Genomic DNA, 22,895 nt, shown 5'->3' with positions numbered 1-22,895 from the left:
TCCCCTGCCACCACTTACAGCCTGGCTGGTGTTAACCATGTGATCTGGCCATGTACCATGTGACCCCACCGGCTACCCTGTGATCGGGTACCATGTGACATCAGTTACCCTGTCATCAGGCACCGTGTGCTCATGTCAATCACTGTGTGACAGCCGGTGCTTTACTACATGATTAGGTTCAATGCTCAGGCTAGAAGAGAACATAAACCTACAGTGGCATCCACCTTCTTTGAAAACTTTCTGAACTTAGTTTGCTGCAACTCCCTCAGCCTTCCCTAACCCTCCCAGGACTGGATCAGAGACAGGAGAAAAACGAAAACAAAGCCTTCTGGTCCCTTGAATTCTGGTTCTGCTTACTCTAGTTCTCTTCTCGGATTTTAATAAAACTCGGTCTCACTTTTGGAGGATCTGAGAGCTCCCCAACGTGCCACCTCTGAGAGGTCAGCAAATAGCTGGTTATCAACAGTAAACACCACCGGTTTTATACACTGCCAGTATAGACTTAGGGCTAATGTATGTCGATGTCTCTGCTTGGAAACGTCCAACACAATCTAGAGTAGGTCGCTTTCTTCTAATGTGCATGGATTTGAGAGACGCCCGTAAACAAAATCCCTTACACCCAACACTAACCAAGGAGGATCTAGTTTTTACGTTAACAGAGGTTTTTGTTTTATTCTGTTTTGTTTTAATCTGTCCAACAATGACACCATGGGCCACGGGTTCCATTCAATAGTTCCCTGAGCGACGGTACCACTGAGCACGAAGCACACAGACACGCCTGTACACACAGTTGTATGTGTTCTCAACCTGGTTTATACTCATTAAACCTGTTCGCATAACCTCCTGATTTACTTGAAAATATTACATAACTTGACAGCCTACGACCATGAAAGGGAAGTTGACTTTTATGTGAAAATGAAGTTGGAAGCTTTGAAAAGACAACAAAGATGAATCACTTTGAAAACAGGTGGTGACAACTCAGTTGCTGTGGGCTCAGGTGGGCATGAGACCCCCCAGAAGGGCCCCAGCGATCCAAAGAGAGTTCAAACTGCTGTGCAAGCGGGAGGAGAACACGGCACCAGAGGCGTCATATGCCCGGACGATGATGTGACAGGTTCACCAGGAGACCCGTCTTCAAGCCACCAAAGTGAAGCAGAGTGCCAGACCTTCCTCGTGAAATGGACGCGCACTTACCGCTTGCAAGTTAAGCGTGGGTGGTATATGCGTATTATGTTTTCAACGATTCACGACCTCACAAAATGTTTCAATTAACAATCAATTATGTTATGATTGAATTGAATGAAACGCTTCTGCAGTACTGAAAACAGAAAAAAAAAAATTATGGGGCACCAGGTGGCTCACTCGGTCAAGCGTCCGACTCTTGGTTGTGGCTCAGGTTATGATCTCACGGTTCGTGAGTTCGAGCCCCGTGTCAGGCTCTGTGCTGACAGTGTACAGCCTGCTTGGGATCCCCTCTCTCTCTCCCTCTCTCTCTGCCCCTCCCCTGCCTGCACTCCTCTCTCTCTCTCAAAATAAATAAAGAAAAAAAAGAAAAAAGAAAAAAGAGTTAAAAGTCCATTGGGATCACTGGTGCTCAATAGATATTTCTACATTGACATCTTTTCTGAAAGGGAAAAACTGATTATGATTCAATGGAGCTTGCTCCCAACCCTCAACATGGCGGCAGGGAAGAGAGGAATCCCTTCATCATGGCTGCCCCAGCCGGCATGAAGTTTCCAGCTGGGCCAAGAGAGGAGACCCTTCTGTAGGAATGTGCATCTAGGCTATTAGCTTTCTGAGCTCGACACATACTGACCGCTGCTCGCAGGTACCAGGGATATTCATCTTATGTCTCTGAGGAACCAGGAAGGTGAAGTCAGCGACGCTTACCATGCGATCTCGAAAGTCCCTCCGTGCATTCTGCAATGGTGAAGTAAAGGAAGTAGCCTCATGAAGACCAAAGAATAACTGGGGCGATAGAAGAAGTGTTTGGTTCTCAAAATTTTTGCTGCAGTCACAATTTCCTGGCCCTGATAAAGAAGCTCTGTGGAGAACTGTGCATTCAAAACCTGCTAACAAACGGAAGGACTGGAGCGTACCGCACCTGGGACCCGAAATGTCCTGCCTTTGTTGTTTTTAAGGAACATGGCGAGGGGAGGAAGCCGTGAAGTATGGGATGCGAGAAGAGGAAGAGAGCCACAGTCTTCCAGGAATCTCCAAGCTGAGGCTGCGGCAGAGGAAAGGGGTCATGGAAGATGCCTCAGCATCACAGAACTCACCGCCCAATCGCTTCTCGGGCTTTTGGCTAAGATCAAGTGTAGAAGTCACCGCCCAAGGGGAGGGAAGGCCGTGAGCGGGTCAAGGCACCTGCAGACACAGGCTTCGTGCTGCCCATTCCCAAAGACGAAAGCCCTCATTTGAATTAAACAGAAGGAGACACATAGGGCCTCAGAGAGTCTACACTTCAGACATCAGGAGGCCGGTGGCCTCTGGTCCCTACTGGCACAGCCAACACCCCACCCCAGCCTCTCCAGTGGCCACGCAGCCGCGACGCAGGTGTGTGGGAGGAACGTTGCGAGAGGGCTATTTTGAGAGACTGGACGGTTTTGATGGCTAATAGGGTTCACTGAAGCTTAAAAGACAAGATCCATCTAGAAATGTTCACAGAAGGATGATTTCACCTGAGTTATTTAAAGCAATGTATCTTTTTAGACGTATCCGCTTATGAGGCCTCTCCCAGGCTTATGTAAGAGGGCAGCCTGAGATCCAGGGACCTCACGCTCACTCTGTACCCACGAGTGTGCTCTGCCAGGGAACAGGGCGCAGATGAAAGATTCACGTGGTCATCACAGACACAGGTATATTTTAATCTTTGTTCCCTAAACCCCTTCTTGCTAATGACCTCGTGTCATACTCCAGCGAGAAAATAGAAAGAAACCACACATAGTCTTTCTCCTCATCCAGTCCCCACATCTAGCCCCGTGTTGACCACTGTGCCCACTCCGCCTTCTCTCCTGTCCCAACGGATTGACTGTACTTGGTCCCATCGATGGCCAGCCCTTCCCCTTTCACATTTTCCAACATGGACCTCACGGCTTCCACCGGCCTCCAGGGCCACCGCTCACTGCTCCTCTCTCCCAGCATGCCCCAAATCAACAGCGACCATAGTGACCCATCTATACCACAGCCCCCTCCAGACGCCATCACTGTGACCCCTGGCATCCCCAAATCCTGAAGGAGGCGCCCACTTCAACATCCCACTTGCTCTGGGCCCCTACGGGCCGGTCTCCCCCTCACCACGCCAAGGGCACTGCCCTGGTCCACACTGGCAGTGACCCCGTGTGGAAGAACCTACGGCTTCTCTGTAACACCATCTTCCCGTCTCGGACTCTTCTCCTGGTAGCAGCAACTTTTCTCTGCAACTGCTTTGCTGGCTTAGCTTCAACTGTGAAGCTCCTAAAGGGAGGGAGACCCGGGGTTTCACCTGGTCTGCTTCTCTTCTCCAGCTACAGTCACTCGCCAGGTGGCCGCAGAGGCATCGTCTGAATGCCAGGGACGCCCCACGCTGTACCTTCGCACATTCCCTTTCTCCCGAACCTCAGGCTGAAATCTCCACTTGCTCCCTAGATCCGCCCTCCCACTGCCCACGGCCGCCCAGGCACCTCGTAATTCACGGGGCCACGCATTTTCCATGGGGCCAGCGTCTACCCCGAGAGGGTGGAAATGGGCTCTCGGGGAAGACAAAGATATTATACCGGCCCGCAGCCTTCCAAAGCACACCCTCCCCTGCAAAAGCTTATTTGTTAGCACTTAATGTCTCTTAATTAAATGTAAATCTAATCTAATCCTTCTCCTTAGGAGGGTGATAATGAAAATCAGGCCGAGAAACAGGGAGCTAGGTCAGGACAGAGCCCGTGAGGGCCCCACCCCTCTAAACTGGACTCTCCTCAAAAACCCCACCAATCCCTTGTGGCTCCAGCCAAAAACCCAGATTCTTCATTTTCCTTCCCTCCCTGCATATTCTAGAGCAGTCCACCTGACCCCCCTCCCCCCGAAACACACCACAAATCCTCCACTGGCTCCTCTCCCCCAAGACCACCTGAGCGGCAGCCACAGCCTGTCCGGCCCACGTTATGCCACGAGCTCCTAACCCGTGCTCCAACTCGGTTTCTGCCTACGCTGCAGACCAGTGTCATGAAAACACGGGTCAGTGATGCCACTTCTCGGTTTTAAACTGTCCATCAACTTTCCATTTCAAAATAAATCCCTGCTGTAACGGTAAACTGGCCTTCTTCCTGCTCCTTCTACCCGAGAGCTTTGTGGTACCTGCTCTCTCTGTCTGGAACATTCTCCCATCTACCTATCATTTAGAATGCTGCCTAACTGCCGCCCCCTGGGAGCCCTTCCCCGAGGAGCGGTTCTCAGGGAGGCGCCCCAGTCTGTCACAACCGCCCTTCAAATCCTCTGGGGGATCCTCATCACCACTGGATATTCCCCAATTTGCTCCTTTGGTTTTTTTTTTTTTTTTCTTTAATTTGAAATAAACATAAATCTTAGGTGCAGATGTACAGAAAAGTTGTAGAGAGTTCTGGTAGCCACTCCACACTCAGGCTCTTTGGTTGCTGTGGTACATTTGTCTCCGTCAAGCAACTAGCACTGCCTCATTGCTATTCACTAAACCCCACGACTTACTCGGATCTCACCAGTTTCCTCCTAATGTCCTTCTCCTGTTCCAGGATCTCATCTAGAAACCACATCATTTGTAGTCTTCATGTCCCCTCAGGCCCCTGTGGCTGTGACAGCTTCTTGGACTTTTCCCCACCTTTGACGATCTTGACAAGTTTTGAGAAGCCAGTCAGGTACTTTGCAGAAGGTCCCTCAATCTGGGTCCGTCTGAAGTTTTTCTCGTGGTTAGACTCTGGTTTATTAATTTGCTTGTCAGTTTGTTTCTTGTCTGTCCTTTCCCAAATACCCTGAACTCTGATAATTCAGACACCTGGGGCCCCTGGGGGCTGGGTCCGCTCTGCCATGTACTTTCTGTGTCCCCAGAGCCACGACCACACCTTTCCCACGCGTGAACAACAACATATGCACATCTCACAAAGCACGCCACGGTGAGACAGCACGGTGAAATTCTCTCCCGTTACGTAGCAGCACGGAATTACACCTGCACCTGAGCCTGAGGACGTCACACTGGGCTAAAGATGTTCCGATGGAGTTAAGACAAGAGCTCCGTCTTTTGCTCATTTGCAACATCTCTCCGTCTTCTATTTCCGTGAGGACCAGGGTACTTGCGGAAAAGTCTTCATTCGCACAGACATCAAACTCTTCACTATTTCCCTTAAGCTACGGTGTGTCGGCTGCAGGCCAGTTATTTGCTTTACAGCATCTTCTGAGATGCTCATTGCAAATAAACCCCTATTACCTCCACTCAGGAACGAGGAAGCAGAGACTCCAGATTTAATGGAATCGGCTGACACGATGTGGCTACTCTGTGAACCTAGAACCTGAGCCTTGGGCCGATGCCTCCAGCGCCCTTGTGGCCACCCACTGCCTCTTGGTTTCCCTCCTCGAGCAGCCGCCGCGTGGCTGAGGAGTTACAACATTTACTTGAACGTGATGTGCACCAAATGTCTCAGGTGTTCAAGACCCAGAGGAGGAACACTGCACGAGAGTCCAGTGAAGGGATGAAAGCACCGACGTCTGGACCAGAGAGATCTCAGCGCAGACGTCTGGACCAGAGAGATCTCAGCACGGACGTCTGGAACAGAGAGATCTCAGTGCGGACGTCTGGAACAGAGAGATCTCAGCGCGGACGTCTGGAACAGAGAGATCTCAGCATGGACGTCTGGACCAGAGAGATCTCAGTGCTGAGGTCTGGAACAGAGAGATCTCAGCGCAGACGTCTGGAACAGAGAGATCTCAGCGCTGACGTCTGGAACAGAGAGATATCAGCACGGACGTCTGGACCAGAGAGATCTCAGAGCTGACGTCTGGAAGAGAGATCTCAGCGCTGACGTCTGGAACCGAGATCCCAGCACTGACGTCTGGAACAGAGAGATCTCAGCACGGACGTCTGGAACAGAGAGATCTCAGTGCGGACGTCTGGAACAGAGAGATCTCAGAGCGGACGTCTGGAACAGAGAGATCTCAGAGCGGACGTCTGGAAGAGAGATCTCAGCGCTGACGTCTGGAACAGAGATCCCAGCACTGACGTCTGGACCAGAGAGATCTCAGCACGGACGTCTGGACCAGAGAGATCTCAGTGCTGACATCTGGAAGAGAGATCTCAGCGTGGACGTATGACAAAGAGAGATCTCAGCGTGGACGTCTGACAAAGAGAGATCTCAGCACTGACGTCTGACAAAGAGAGATCTCAGCATCTGGATGAGCATGAGTGATGAGAGGGACATGACAGGGAGGACGTGGAGGAAGACTGGCCAAGCCGGACAGAGGGAGCACAGGTGCAGATACAGCCAACGATGGCCACTATCCGTGGAATGAACACTAAGGTCACCCCAAGCAGTTTACGGAAAGTGTAATTTCTGCACACAGGTTGCCAATTAAAAAGTCTGGGGGCGCCTGGGGGGTGCTCAGTCGGTGGAGCTTCTGACTCTGATTTTCGCTCAGGTCATGATCTCACAGTTTCGTGAGTTCGAGCCCTACTGCCAGCGCAGAGCCTGCTCGGGATTCTCTCTCTTCCTCTCCAACTCGCACTGTCCCTGTCTCTCTCAAAATAAATAAATAAACTTTAAAAACAATAAAAAACAAAGAGTCTGGGAACTGGCAAACTCGGAAGCTTCACGCTATTTTCATGCTTTATTTGTTCCCTTTCGAGAATTTCCAGAAGGCTGGGCACACCTTTAGATCCCCCTTTATCCCCACATCCATCCAATAACAAGTTTACGTGCGGCTCTGGGGGTAAGAAAAAGACCTGTCCTTGGATAGCTCAACCCTGAAGCAGAAATTGGTTTTCAAGATGAAACCTAGAAATCCAAAGGGAATTACTTTAAAGAAACAAAGCCCCAAGAAAAGTGAAATTCAGCAATGAGGCAGAGCAGGATGTGTTTGTCTACAAGAGACGGCCCAATGTACGTAACAACCTCCTGATAGGACTTAAAGATGTTCTCTGCTAACCTGCAGGGCTCAGTGCACCAAACCACCATAAGCCTCCCACGGCATCCGGACACAATCACAAGTTTAAATAACCAAGTTGATAAATATTCTCTTCCTATAAGCAGCAGAATTAAAAAAAAAAAAAAAAGAAAGAAAACGAGAAAAGGAAGCTACACGATAACGTGGCACCTCATGTTTTTGGTTTTGTTTTTTTTTTTGTCTTCCCTTTGTCACACTGATGCCACATGACCGTGGGTAAAAAGCTCTCTCCTAGACTCCCAGACCTCCCACCTCCCAGCCTCAGGCACACCTTCGCTCTGGGAGTCTGTGATCCTGACTCGTCCCTCACAGAACAAATCAGAAATCCCACCGAATAAAAATAATTCCCCTTAAGTCTAAGCTCAAGACTTTTGACTAGTCCCAAGGCAACCGCTGCAAAATCTGCCTTGAACTTCATCACTGGGGGTCCGGCCACGTCATCCTGCAGAGCTGGTCTTGCATGGAGCCGACCGGAGGCCATTCTGAAGCTACCAGATCCTTCTTCCTCTTTTCCATGCCCAGAACTCTGAAGCGTTCACAGCTCTGGAGGCCTCACTGGGCCCAACCCTTGACACAGACACTGCCACCTGCAGAAAGGACATGTTGTGCAGGGACCTCGGCACACAGATGTGGAAGACCATAGCTCCTCCACTAAAGGAGCAGTTCCACGCCCCGCCCCCCCCCCCACCTCCGGGGACCCGATCACTCGCTTTCCAGGAAAGGTTTTAGGGTCTGACTCCCTCCCCACCCACCAAAGCTCTGTAAACTAAGCAGGAGCAGCAGGGTGCCTGGGTGGCTTAGCTGGTTAAGTGTCTGACTTCGGCTCAGGTCATCATCTCACAGTTCATGGGTTCGAGCCCCGTGTTGGGCTCTGTGCTGACAGCTCAGAGGTGGAGCCTGTTTTGGATTCTGTGTCTCCTTCACTCTGTGCCCCTCCCCTGCTCGTACTCTGTGTCTCTCTCTCAAAAATAATAAACATTAATCTCTTTTTAAATTAAATAGGAACAGCTACGAGGACCATTTTCTTGTCAAAGCTGCACGGGCTGAGCAGGGAGACAGGTGCTACCCAGTGAGGACCCCACGGCTCACAGCACAGAAAGCAAGCTCTCCTTTGGGGGCCTCAGTTGGCAGGGGTGTGGCTTCCTTGGAGTAGCCGTTGTCTGGGGTGGTAGAGAACTCAGGTTCAAGGCCTCCAACAGGCAAAAAGAGGTTGAAGCAGTCAGAGAACATGGGCTTCATTCACCCTGGGAAGACCACAATGTGAAAAGCACCACAGGGGCTACAGAGAACGATCTCCTGGAACCTCAGACAGGGCACAGCGCTGGGCCCCATCCCCCGGTCACGCTCAGTGCCAGGACCCAGACTCGGGGCCAAACTGGAGGCTGATACCCTCTCAGACCAGCAGTCCTGGACGTGCATAGGACTTAAGATATAAAGTCATTCCAGTCCACCCAGGCAGGGTGGGCTCGGGATGCACTGAATCACAAAACTTCACCGCAGGACTGATGTCCACCCACTAACAGGGGTCACCGGCACCACAAAGCTCTATGCGGATAGCCCGGCAAGCTGCCCCTCCTGCAAGGGCAGCTCCATGGACAGCAGAGAGAAAGAGGCCAGAGCCTCATGAGCCACCTGCTCTCCAAGCCCCCAAAGCTCGACCCCTAATGCAACAACAGTCCAGTAATAATAGTCATGGGCATGGGGAGGTCATTCCCTCCAGCATCAGTGGATGCCAAGCATCACTTGGCATACATTAACATGAATCTTTCCAGAATGTTAGTATCCCATAGGTGGCCCATGGCGGGGGGGAGGGGACCACTCTCCCACAGCCACCCGACTCCCAAGGGTGTGCTGAAAACGAAGTATGACCCGCCGTAAAGCGGGCGTGCTTCTCCGTCTACAAAGTGAGCCCTTCCTGTGACGCAACCTTAGCAATCTTAGAAAGCTCATCAGGCGATCGCTTTTCCGTCCTGACTCTGGACAGGTGACCATGATGAATAATATACAAAGAAGGGCTACACCACTTCTTCAGGTCCACCATTGAGGACATTTTCTATTAAGTAAGACAAAACAAAAACCACTCCTGCCCCGCCTCCAAGGATGGCATTAAGAAGTTCCCTCAGGGTGCCTGGGTGGCTCAGTCCGTTAAGTGTCTGACTTCGGCTCAGGCCATGATCTCATAGTTCGTGGGTTTGAGCCCTGCATCAGGCTCTGTGCTGACAGCTCGGAGCCTGGAGCCTGCCTCAGATTCTGTGTCTCCCTCTCTCACTCCTCCCCATTTGGGCACATGCGCTCTCTCTCTCTCTCTCTCTCAAAAACAAATAAACATTTTTTAAAAAATTAGAAAAAAAAGAAATTCCCTTAGAAACTATAGTCAGGGGAAAGTGGGCCTCCTGTGGAGAAAGACTGCGCCTATCTGATCAGACCCCGAGAATGCTGGAACTCACAGTGTCCCTCATTTGTCTGGGCTTGGCAAGGTTTGGGAGAGAATGGGCTGCTTTACAACGTGCCGGGTTCCCAGGGGTTCCCTCTGGCCCCTTCTACCCACGAAGATCCCCATCTCACTACACGATCACTTTGAGGTTACTTTTTAGGTGCTGTCTTGTTACGTATGGTTTCCTGTAACTGGAAAACCACCCCAAATCCATCCGACAGGTAGAATAGAAATAACAAGTGGGACATTTCCCTTCTCTCCCATTTTCCTCGCCATTAGAAACTCACTTCGAGATGCGCTGTATGTGAGGGACCTTAAGGTCCGAGAGAGAATACCTGTTTGAGAAATACCGCCCAGAAGAGCCGGGCCCCCATAAATGACACGCAGACCATGTTTACCCTCAGGGTATCTCATAAAAGAGGAGCACTCCATTCTCTCTAAACCAAGCTTAATTCTTAGGTTTAGTACCAAAAATAAACAAATCGATCCAATATTCAGCTAGACTCCTCCATTCAATGCCCAGATCATCCGCAGGTGAGTGGCGAATTAAAAATACCTTCCGCACAATAAACTGCAGCATCAGTCGGGGATGAGATGGCCTTTTACTTTAGTCAAGCAATAACATTCCGTTTGAAGAATCAAATCAGATTTCTGACCCCTTCATCCCCCGGAGGGCGGGGAAGGCAGCCAGGAGGCCAGCTGCCACGTGGAAGGGACGGGGAGGCGGGGGGCGGTCCCAGGGAGAGAGCCCTGACTGCCACCTGTCAAATGCGACCGCTGCAGTCAGGACCAAGATGAGGAAAATGCCCCGAAGAAACCCTAACTGGGAAGTATTTATGGTTTAGCTTCCATCAAAGGAGTAAGGCCCGATGACACACTCCCCCACCTTTTCACAACATACATCCCATCCCACTGTAGCACAGCAGAGGAGCTCAATCTGACCATTTAGGACTTTCTAGCTCTGGCCGGAAACCTCAGGGTTTTGCCCCCCTGAACACAGTGCATCAGGAGAGAAGATAGGCTGTCAAGAATCACAGAAAAGGAGAGATAGAGAGGCGTCCTCTAACCTACTCTCCCAGGCCTCTGAGTCCCAAGCAGCCCCATGTTAGTGAGGCAAGGGCAACGCATCAGACAGACTGGGGGAGAGAGCTTTCCTGCTATGAAAACTAGATCGCGTGCTAAGAAAACTGTCAAGGGCTAAAGAGCTGCCCAAACGGCCGGACAGCTCAAGCACTCTCCCCTGCTGGGGATGGTTAATATTTATATTCACAAATATTCACACTTAGCACTGTCTGTCCCTCGTTCAGGCCCCGTGTATCCATGACATGGGAGTTGAGGGGCACCGGGTCTTAAGCACGGAGAACAGCTCAGGCCATATCTGATACAGCAACGTGGGAAGAGGCTTTCCGTCGAGGGCTTTTGTTTTGAGCCATTAGAATCCAGTGAACTGAAAAGACCGAGCTGTCAGTGTTCATTTTCTTCCTAAATCAACCAAACTGTAGACTAACACAAAATATTTCACTTTACAATATAATTTGTATCTTCAATTTCCTTGCAGCTCTGGGAATTTGACAGGTACAGTATTAAGTAAAAACCCTCCTGTGAAGTCTTATTGGAAAGGTCAACATGAAACAGCAGACAGCAATCTCCCTGCTGTTTAGGGACGCCCGCACATAGGTATGATCGTGGATCACCCTCGCCCATAAGTTTAGAACAACTCTCAGTTAAGGAAATTCACGAGCTAACAGATCCCTAGGATAATAAGAAGTACCATTTTTGATTTTAATGAAAAACACAACTGAAATTATTTCTTGGTGGGATTATTTCTTTCTGGAATGATTTCTTTGTGGACACAAATATAAAATGGGTAACTGCATTGTATTCCTGGAAAAGCACTGCTACAAAAATGTGTCATGTACTTTTATTGGTTGACTTTGTAAGAAAAAACATTTCCCATCGACATTCTTTCAGTTAGGCAGCTACTCTTTGTTGAGCACCTGCTATGCGCCAGGCAGGGTCACTGGGCGTTGACCAGCCATCATAGTGACAAGGAGGGATTTCTCCCAAGCAGCATCAAAGATTCAAGCGCCAATGTGTAGAATTCCATGAGAAAAGAACAAGGGACACATAAAAGCATCTTGTATTAGCAAAAGTGTATAGAAGATGCCACAATCCTATTGACATTTTGATTCTATGCAGAAATTGTACTAAATATTATTATCATATCTTGGGGCACCTGGGTGGCTCAGTTGGTTGAGTGTCCGACTCTTGATTTCAGCTCAGGTCATGATCCCAGGGTTGTGGGATCGAGCCCAGTGTTGGGCTCAGTGCTAAGAGTGGAGCCTGCTTAAGATTCTCTCTCTCTCTCTCTCTCTCTCTCTCTCTCTCTCTCCTTCTCACCCCGCTCACATGCTCTCTCTCTCAAATTAAAAAAAAATTAATAAAAAGATGAAAAATATTATTTTTTTATAAATCTGAAAATATATTACATATGTGATTTTTAAAAAATTTAAGTGGTGGAATAATAACAAAATTATTATTCAATTTTATTTCTGATCCCATGTCTAGAAAATAGCAGGAGTTTGGTAATTAATGGTGTGATTCCATGTTCAGTCTTCAAGATAATTTTATTTCAGGAACTGTATTTCATGGAGCTTCTATATAGACAGAATCTACAATACCAGGCAGCAGGCTCCCTTAGTATCTGGGCAGTCACCATGCTGGTTACAACCAATTCACCAGCAGGAAGTCCACTCAGTTTCTTTCTGCAAGAGTCATTGAAGATTTTTTCCAAAGGAAAAAATATTTAAAATGAAAATGTTTAATGTCAACCAAGAAAACCACTACTAAGAGAGAGACAGAAAGGGATGCCTGGGTGGTTCAGTCAAGCGTCCGACTTCAGCTCAGGTCATAATCTCGTGGTTTGTGGGTTCTAGCCCTGCGTCGGGCTCTGTGCTGACAGCTCGGAGCCTGGAGCCTGCTTCGGATTCTGTGTCTCCCTCTCTCTCTGCCCCTCCCCCTCCCTCCCTCCCTCCCTCTCTCTCTCTCTCTCAAATATAAGTAAACATTTAAAAAAAAACTAAAAAAAAAAAAGGGAGAGAGAGAGAGAAAGAAAAAACATAGCAGTAACTGAATAGGAAAACATATCTGCAACACACATAAGGTTCTTATCCTGCAAGCAGAGAAGACAAGTGAGGTAAGGACTAAACATTCAAAAATAACTGGTTAATATCCAAAATACATATAAAAAACTCACATAACGCAATTGCAAAAACAAAACCGGTTAAAAAATGGGCATTTTTCCAGAGAGACATTTTCCCAAAGAAGACAGACAGATGGTCAACAAGCCTATGAAAAGATGCTCAACATCACTCATCATCAGGGACGTGCAAATCAAACTACAGTAAAATATCACCTCGCACCTGTTAAAATGGAAATTATCAACACTATAAGAGATAAATATTGGTGAGTTTGTGGAGAAAAGGAAACCCTTGTGTATGACTATTGGGAATGTAAACTGGTGTAGTCACTGTGGAAAACAGTATGGAGATTCTTCCAAAAAAAAAAAAAAAATTGAACTAGCACATAACGGACCAAGTCTCCTTCCAGGGAGATTTCCAAAGGAAACTCAAACACTATCTTGAAAAGATATCTGCACTCCCACATTCACTGCACCATTATTTACAAAGACCAAAACACAGAAACAACCTATGTGTCCCTAGATGGATAAATGGATGAAGAACATGGGATACAGATAGAGATAATGGAGAATCATTCAGCCATAAAAGGATGAAATCTCACCATTTGTGACAACATGGGTGGACCTTGAGGGCATTATGCTAAGTGAAATATGTCAGACAAAGAAAAGACAAACACTGGTGTAATCTCACTTATATGTGGAATCCTATTTATTTATAATTGATAATATTATACTTATGTATAATGTTTTATAAAAGACACATACACAAACTCCCCCGGAAGAGACACTTGCTAATATTCTCTACACATGTCCTACAGGCCAGCCATTAGGAGGGGCGGGATGGATCTAAATTCATGTCAGTAGGACTGGACTCTCTACACCCTTCTTGCTCCCATGGCCATGTGAGCCTGGACCACGCCCACAGAGATTTGCCATAAAGCTGGAGCACCTGCCAGGGCATCTTGGAGAAAGATGCCTCCAATTCACAGGCACCACCTGAATACATGAAAGGTCAGCCCTGGCATCTTCAGAGGATGGCCCCTAGGGTTCATTCTAAGGGATGCTGTCTTTGCTGGGGTCATGCAACAGGAAAAGGTGGCAAAGAAATGTGCAAATAAAGAGAAGAGGGTCACTGCAATCAAGCACATATATTACTATTAATTACTTGACATCACAGAGATTCAGTTTTTTCCATCTATAAAATGGGGTTTTTAACATTTTGAGTTGAGTGATTCTTTAAAGGGGGCTATCCTGTACATGGAAGGACGTTTAGCAGTATCCCAGGAGTCTAGATGTCAGCAGCCTTCATTTCCTGAGCCGTGACAACAAAAATGTGCCTGGACACTGCCATGTCCCCTGGGCGGGGCCAAATCCCCCGTGGCTGAGAACCACGGAAAAGGTGCCAAAGACCATGTTGGCATCTCACCAGGCATTCAATCCCCATCGGCTGCCGCCTCCCTCCCATCCTAGACTTGAACTAAAAGCGTAACAGCACAGGGTCTTACACTGCACATGATTTTTTCGAAGTCCCGGTAGCACTGGAGGTGAACATTTAGGACAAAGGGATCTGGAGGGTGACCTTAATAAAACGTATTGCCTCCATTTTGTCATGCGCATTGCAAGAAATTTCATGTATCAAACAGAGAGTGTGCTTGGCATCATTTCTCGTTAAGTACCTCCTCCAGGATTAAGTGCCAGCAGACGGCCTCATCAACACCAGCCACGAGCTCACAGCAAGGTGTGCAGTGTCTCTGAGAATTCTTCAGCAGACTTTGCCCTTTCAAAACTTTCCTCTGAAACGAGCTTCCCTCAATAAGAGTCCCGGCTAAGGGCTCTTCATCACTGCCATGCCTTTGAAGAGTAGCTTGAGTTCTCATCTCTGAATTAAATAAAGAGGCAATTTGAATAAAACCCAACTGTATAAAAGATCTGCGTTATGTGTGATAAATTGGTTACATAGAACGAGGTAACATCTGGAATTATTTGTTTTCAGGCCAATCTTAATTATTAAGCACAGAGCAAAAGCACGCATACCGTTGGATAACTATATGGAAAGTACTAAAATAATTTATGAAAATGCCATAAAGGATTCATGGAACTGCAAACTGGTGGCAAAGTACCACATGGGTGGGGGTCTAAGTCCTGCGCAGAGATCCAAGGTGCCCTTACTAGATCTGAATCAACATCCGTCTTGAAATCCCAGGGCTTCACGGTGGCCAGCCGAGCCCCAGAGAAACATCTCCCGTGTTTCCCCAGGAGACCAGCCAGAACCGTGCTCAGGGATAGCCCCGGTTGGCCCAACCAAGGAGGCAGGCCTGTGCCTTCACCGTCTACAAACTGGGGTCTGAGCAGCAAGAGAGCTCAGGTGAGGCCAATTTCCTTGGAGAAGCACACAAGTTCAAAGACCGATATTATTAAGTGGGAGAGCTGGGTGAAACGTGGGCATGCTGAGCTCCGGGGAAATTTTCATTGCAGAATGTTCTCATTATACTGACGTTGAATTCCTCTTTCTTCCACCGAAAAACAATACTTATTTATTTATTTTGTTTCCTGTGGTCTTCAGCAAGTTGTGTGGTGACAGTGTTTCTGTCAACGGCCTGAAACTGTATACAGTTTCAAAGGGAAAAAGGATTCTGAGGTGTGCTTAAAATCTTCAAGACGTTGGATATGCAAAGCCTCGGTAGGAAACCGGTAAATTTAAAAAATAAATTAAATTAAAAGTAACAACATCAACTAAAACCTCAGGCTTCAAAGGAAGTAAAAAGATGTTGAGGAGAAATAATCCAAGAGTCTCTGGAGCCCCAAATGCTTCATATCCATAATTTCAACTTGCACAAAGATTTCAGCTGCGTGTCCTTTCACGGGAGAGGTGTTTCCTGAGCAGGAGATTGAGCAGGAAAACACAGTCCTCCCAGACTGGGCCGTTTTCAGCTATCGCTGTTGTCAGGGCCCCTGAGGCAGACCCCCAGTGACTGGGGACCCCCCACCTCGCTTTCTCTCACCCTAAGGCAAGTGGCACATTTCCTCTGCTCTGAGCCCAGGGCACAGTGTGGACAAGGACAAAAATTCTTCCACAGCAATGAAACCAAATGGCGCTGTACCTGCAAACAGCCTACCGTGCAAATTTGCTTTCTGAGCATTATCATGATTTATCCTTAAGAAGCCTGGCATCTCAAAGGTAGAATACCTTTCTAAGGCTTAAGGCCCTTTCTTGTCCTGACTATACGCCAGATTAATTTTGGCAGAAACATCCACGAGCTTGCCATCTTGGACTCTGATACATCTGATGGATACTACTTATGAGTGGGGAAATGTGCTGCGTTTAAAAGGAGAGAAATGGCTACGTTATAAAAATGTGCATGGGAAATTTACCCCACGAAGGAGCCACACGCAAGTATGCGTGTGTGAATATGTGATGTGCACAATCAGGGTGGTGGAAACATACTACGTTGTATTCATGCATTGAGGCTAACAAATCCCGGTCAAAAGACACCTGAATCATGGAGGAGAGAAGAAGGCATAGAAGAGGCCACACAGAAATGCACTAACACCGTAGGCCAAAGAAAGGTGGTCAAAAACAGATCGTACAAACATCGGCCTGGACTGTTCCGGGACAGTCTCCACACGGCCATGATCGAAACTAGGGCTTTGACGCATGAAGGAAGTAGCAATAATGATCTCACAAATTCTGAGATGAGATACAATTTCAGGGTTGCGGGGCGCCTGGGTGGCTCAGTCGGTTAAGCGACCGGCCTCGGCTCGGGTCACGATCTCACGGTTTGTGAGTTCGAGCCCCGCGTCGGGCTCTGTGCTGACAGCTCAGAGCCTGGAGCCTGCTTCTGATTCTATGTCTCCCTCTCTCTGCACCTCCCCTGCTCGTGTTCTGTCTCTCTCTGACTCTCAAAAAAATCAATAAATGTTAATAAAAAAAATTTTTTTTTTAAATTTCAGGGTTGCTAAGGACAAATATTAGATTAAATGGATTCCAGATACAGTAAAACCAGACCATCACTTCTGACTGATGGTCTTTAATGTTTAAACGGTCAACAACTAGACAATGCTCTATTTGGCAAGTTAGCAAAACCCACTCATTTGACAAGATAGTCTTTCAGACAGGTCCAATTATGACCAGGCTCTGTTAGAGCCAGTAGATTCCAACTGGCAATATCCTAAGCATTTCAAAATTGAAATGACCATCTCTTCCCTTTTCTGTGAGCAGAATTTTGACTTCCCAACCGATTCCTTAACTGTGATGTTCTCTTGTTTGATATGTTATTTAAGGATCTGTAACATATATCATCAGTCTCCGTTGACAAATTGGCAAGGAACTTTTTTATCATCCAGCGAGAATTTTGCAAACCATTGTTTTTGCTTTGTCTTCCAGGTAGCTTCAAGTTGCTCGGCTTCTAGAGAGCTTCATGTTTTCTCTGTGGTTTTACATGTTCTATTTTATATCCGGGGCCTACGAATCGCTACTTGCAAAACAGACCAAGGCCTGTCTGAAAGTGGGTAGGATATAAACCACAAGTCATAAATATAATCTCCTTTTTGGCCCCAGCTTAGAGCAAGAAGCACAAGACACAGAAACTGTGCTAATCTACAGGAATGTTTCAAAACAATGGATAATCGCTGTTGCAAGGTAGGAGTATTCTGAGGAAGTAAAAATGTTGGTTTTATCCCTTTTTCATCTTGAGAGAGGGACACAAACAGCAAGGCCTAGTGAGAATCCGAACCAGGGTAGTTGAATTTGTTTTTAGCTCTGTTGCCAAGACTGAATGGTTGACAAACGTAGAAAGGGTTTTGTACCATGTTCTGCGCTCAATATGAGTTAGAAAGTCTAATTCTAAAAACCTACTGCTCGTTTTCTCACCCAGTATAGTGTAGAAGGGTCTTTCTCAAGTGACATTATGGTGGTTAATAACAGATGCTTTCTTCAAGGTGAAAAAGAGATTCAGTGAAACCAGCGAGTAGACTCAATGCCTACTGGATCACTCCTACGCCTTAAAATTCAAGTCAGGGATTTTTAGTGTACAAACACCCTCTATGACAAATCCAAGTCCTAAGACTAGAAGAAAGACACGGAAGCTCAACCAAGTGGTCACGTTTCTGCTAGCAACCAAGGAGAACTCTTCAAGAGTCACAACGTGAGTCCTCAACATTAGACTACGCTGCCCGCCCTGCGAAGCTTAACTCTGAAAAAGCTGGCTAATGTGAGTTCAAGGATGGATACCAGCACTTCGAGACTCAGGTGAAGGTCTCTGCTTCCAATACAGCCTCAGATCTTACACGGAGACTTAGCCTTTGCCTCCCTCCGGGAGGACTTTAAAGCACTTCTGGATAACAGGCAAGCACATTTCTAGTATCTGAACTGTGCTTATCTTAAATGTCATCTTGCCATCTGGCACTGTCTGATCCTACAGCGGAGCTCTAACGTCAGGCCACCACCAGTCAGTTGGTATCCACAACACGGCGACCGAGCAACTCCTGTCCTTGGGACATTCATTGTATCTTCTAACTTTGATTCTTGGTTTTGGAGTTGTTGCACCAGAACTGATGGGCGCCATCTTTAATTACATTTAAGAAGCCCCAGGTGTTGAGATGGTGCCTTTGCAGATGCAAAGCTGAACAAGCACACAAATATTTAGGAGACCGCAGGGGTTGAGTTTGTCCATTTCTAAGCTGGGGATGGTAAAACCGCGTGTCCAGCTGTACCATTAATATTTTAATACGGACTCCTGAAAGCTTCTGGGCATCACTGCTCATCCTGTGGAGGCAAAGAAGCCTCTGATACATGCCAAGCAGAGGAAGAGCAGGGAAGTCTCGCAACACAGAAGGTATCGAGCTATTAAGTTACAGATTTTTTAAAAAGGCAGATAACGGCATAGAAACAATGCTATGTGGCATCTACGTAACTTCTGTAGGAAATGATCTTACTGCACTATTAATGACCTTTTATTCTTCTAGAAGTTTACAACAGGACTCCAGTAGTAAATGATAGACTCCTTAACAGCATACACTTTTCATGGCGACAAAAGCTGAGTAAGAATGTTTTGACTTCCAGGCTTAACATTCGCTTAGATACGTAGGAAATCTTGCAGGAAAGTCCCACTCGAAGGACACCAGGGTTAAAAACAACAACACTCTCTTTGAAAGACAGGAAACATACTCAGGGTAGCGGGGTGGTTTAGAGGGTGTACTCGGGATTTAAATACTGGCCCCATCAATTCCCAGCTGTGCGTCTTTTGGCAAGTTACCCAAGCTTTATGCTTTGATTTCCGCATCTGTAAAATGGGCATGAAAACCCAGCCGTCTCAGAGCGCTGCTGTGGGTTTTATGGCCATGAGTACCGCATGTCCCCACAGCGGCGCCTGGCACGTAGAAAGCAGCCAAATACTCATCTTGAGTCTTAGGGGGCAAACACGGAACACATCACAAAGAAGGACTGCATTCAATAAGAAAATGAAATAAACGCTTCATTCTGAAGCTGGCATTTAAACCCAAAGTTAAAGAAAACTGCAGGGTCACTAAAGCAGATGTCTTGAGATAAAAGTTTTAAGTTTTAGCGAGTTGGTGGCACAGAAGTAATACCTTTCCTTCCAAAACCCAATTGATTCAGCTTCTAAAAACTGACACTGTTTACTCAACAGAGGGGGCAGCATTTGGGGTAGTGGGAAGATTCCAGAATGAAGATTACGATCATTGCTGCCCAAACTTTGACCGAAACGCCTCGGTTGTGGCCTATGCCTCTCCGTACGTGTTGGCTTCGGAATGTGCTCCTGGGGAAGGCGGCAGTGTGAGAGGGACCTGGATGGATTTGAGCCTCTCACTGCCAGAATCTCTGCAAATCAAGGAGATTTTACTTGATACCAACACTCCTCCGTGGACGTGTCCATATACACACGTGCGTGCCCATACACACACACCACGTGTATACTTACACACACACAAACGCTGCTCATCCTTGGAAAGCGCTGCCAGAGGAAATGCTGTCGGCTGGATGGCCTGGTGTCACAGTGCTAGGATTTTAGGTTAGACCATCATGTACGACATTTGATGTGCAACATGAGTCAGACCATAGGGATTTTATATTCCGTGTGTCCCCTGTCGAGACGTCCTTTGGGGCTACAGCCTACGTGCGCCCTGAACAAGATAAAAGGATGGGCTCCCCGCTCTAGACTTTAATTCTTTTTTTAAAATTTATTATTTATTTTGAGAGAGAGAAAGAGAGAGAGGGAAAGGGTTAGAGAGAGAGAGAATCCCAAGTAGGCTCCGTGCCATCCGCTCAAAAGCCTGATGCGGGGCTCGAACTCATGAAGCGTGAGATCATGACCTGAGCTGAGATCCAGAGTTGGACGCTTAATCGACTGAGCCACCCAGGTGCCCCCAGACTTTAATTCTCTTATCACCTACACAAGACTTTATGCCCCAAAGTGTCCGTCACATCCCTTGCTATGAGGACACAGCACCCTATGGCTTCTCCCTCACAGATATTCCTTGCCCCCCAAACAAGACTCTCCTCCTATGGCGAGATGCAAAGGCTTGGGTCTGAGATGCCACCACACACCTGCATCTCTGTCATGAGGCTGGGCCCTGTGGAGGTGCCCTAGTGAGTAAGGACACAGGGACAAGGCTAGACTGATGTACAGGGAGCATGTGATTCCAGAGGCCACAGGTCAAGCCACCTTCTCACTGTAGAAATAATAGAACATGTCGGGAGAAGCTGGACAGAATATCCAGAGAAGGAAACCCTAAACAAGTGCCCCTCACTCGGAACCAAAGACCACGTGGCTTTCACCCGCATGTGGCTCTGGGGTCATGCTCCCAGACTTCAGGGCTGGCAGCAGGAGGCAGATGGCGGAGTGGTGGGAAGAGGGAACAATGCAATCTTCATGCTAAAACTGAAAACAGACTCTCACTCATCATAGAGTAGCATAAATCAATACAGTGTGGCCACACCTTCCTTGACAGTTTACCCCGTGGGACCCCTGGGATCAGAGGCACCGAATCAAACAATTTTGGGGCATGAATCACATCTGACCTTGGAGGGGGCAGTGCCCCCTCCCCTGCCCCGGGTGTAGAATGCCTAGGCTGGGTGCCAGGCCACGGCCACTCTGTAGGAGAGACGCAGGTCAAGTTCACGTGTGGGGTCACAAGGTGGAGAGCAGAGTCCGCACCCACCACCTCCCGCACTCTGCGCAGGGGCCTGCCTGTGGTTCTGTTCAGCAAGAGACCCGGGTCTACGGTTTTTTCAATAACATGGCAAGCCACTGTTTGTTGCATCAGGGAAAAGGCAAATCAAAACCACGATGAGACACACAACACATCTATCCCAAGGGCTAAAACGAAAAATAGCGAGGACAGCAAATGCTGGCAAGGATGCAGAAACACTGGATCGTTCTTACATCGCTTGTGAGAACATAAAATGGTACAGCTATCGCCTGGCAGCTTCTGTAAAATTAAACATGTAGTTACCATACAACCCAGCGTACCTACCCCAGGGCATTTATGCCCGAGAAATGAACTTATGTTCACACACAAATCTGTACATGAATGTGCATAGCAGCTTTATCCATAGTAGCCCCAAACTGGCAAGCACCCAGACGTCCTTCGTCAGATGAATGGTTAAACCATCTGTGGTCCATCCATACCCTGCAAGGCCACCAGACAAAGAAAAGGAAGAAACTATCGATATGCCCAACAGCCTATGTGAATCTCCAGGGAATTAAGCGGAGTGAAAAAAGTCCATCCTAGAAATGTTACATTCGGTAGAATTCCATTTATGTATCACATTGGAAATGCCAAAATTCTAGAAGCGGAGAAAATAGGAGTGGCTGCCCGAGTTTAGGGAGGGGGGAGGGGGAGGGGCGAGAAGGATGTGTTATCGATGGGCAACAAGAGGGACCCTTGTGCTGGTGGATTCAAGAACAGGTGCCGAGGACACACACAAGTACAATGGGAATATCGGTGTAACACTGGTGAATCACATCCATGCCGACTCCCTGTGAGCAGAATCGTGCGATAGTCTTGGAAAACGTTATCATCGAGGGAACCCGGCTTTGTAAAGTATACACAAGATCTCTCTGTATTTCTTTTTACAACCGCACTGCCTATGAATCTATAACTATCTCCATAAAAAATGCAATAAGAAATAAGGGGAGGAAAAAAAAAAAGGAGGTTGGGGGAATTTCTTCCAGAAATCACATGTGATTGAGAACCCAATGATCATTGCTGGTGCTTACAGGAAGTAGAGAACACAAGAGCTGGAACGTTAACCAACAGCCTTCACAGCGAAATGATAAACCGAGCACAGGATTAATATTTAATAAGTATGAAGAAAATGCTCACTCTTTAAAGCTGAAATGAGAAAATGCAAAGACCTTTCAAAAACCTCGACAGGGTGAGAAACACTTGGGCTAATAAACACATGTGATTAAAATACGACGGCAAACGGATGGCAAGAGATAGACAAAGGTCGCCTCTGACGAAGGCTAAGGAGGGGTTAGGGCTCAACTCCCTCTTTCCCCAGGGGGAAAAAGCCCCGCATCGGCACAAGGAAATCACCCCATCTCCAGGTCCGTTTCTCCAAATAATTGTCTGCACCGCAGAATGGGGAGGAGGTGTTCTTTGTAGGAGAGCCCCCATGGTATCCAGGCAACACCACTGTGCCCACCAGATGTGAATTAGGCACCTTGTAAAAGGTGAGAGCTTTTCTCCCGGTACTTACTTATTCTGCATCATGTTCATTATCACCCAGTCGAAAGGGTAGACGTTCTTCCCAATGAGGTTCTTAAACATGATGAATGTTTCCATCAGGAAATCCTGAAATAAAAAACAGAACACTGAAACAGCCCACCAAGAGAAAGGAGAAAACCAATCCCCCCTTGAATAATTACAGTATAAATGACTTCATTTTTTTTTTGTGGCTGAACGAAAACAATCTAAAAAGTAATGAAGATGTATTTCACAGGAGCTGTGCCTTATTTCTACTTTTCTGTTTGCCTGAGCACCTCCTGTCTGCGATCACGTTTTCAGGGATGTATTCAGAAACAGCACCTGGGCACATCTAATGGTCATAAGGAGTAGATTTTCAGGTTACCCATATGCATT

At 47.4% G+C, this 22,895-nt stretch overlaps 1 protein-coding gene across 1 annotated transcript in view; it reads right to left on the bottom strand.

Moving 5' to 3' along the window:
• The window catches only part of DOCK1 (dedicator of cytokinesis 1), a 473,828-nt gene that overhangs the window by 167,835 nt on the left and 283,098 nt on the right, over positions 1-22,895 (bottom strand). The window contains exon 30 of the mRNA XM_040486934.1: positions 22,513-22,607. Within this exon, the coding sequence (XP_040342868.1) occupies positions 22,513-22,607 (95 nt within the window). The remainder of the gene's footprint in view (positions 1-22,512; positions 22,608-22,895) is intronic.

This window comes from Herpailurus yagouaroundi, unplaced genomic scaffold, assembly GCF_014898765.1.
Source record: "Herpailurus yagouaroundi ecotype Mexico unplaced genomic scaffold, PumYag 163, whole genome shotgun sequence".
In the NCBI taxonomy this organism is placed as follows: domain Eukaryota; kingdom Metazoa; phylum Chordata; class Mammalia; order Carnivora; family Felidae; genus Herpailurus; species Herpailurus yagouaroundi.
This window is presented reverse-complemented; position numbering and strand designations above follow the sequence as displayed.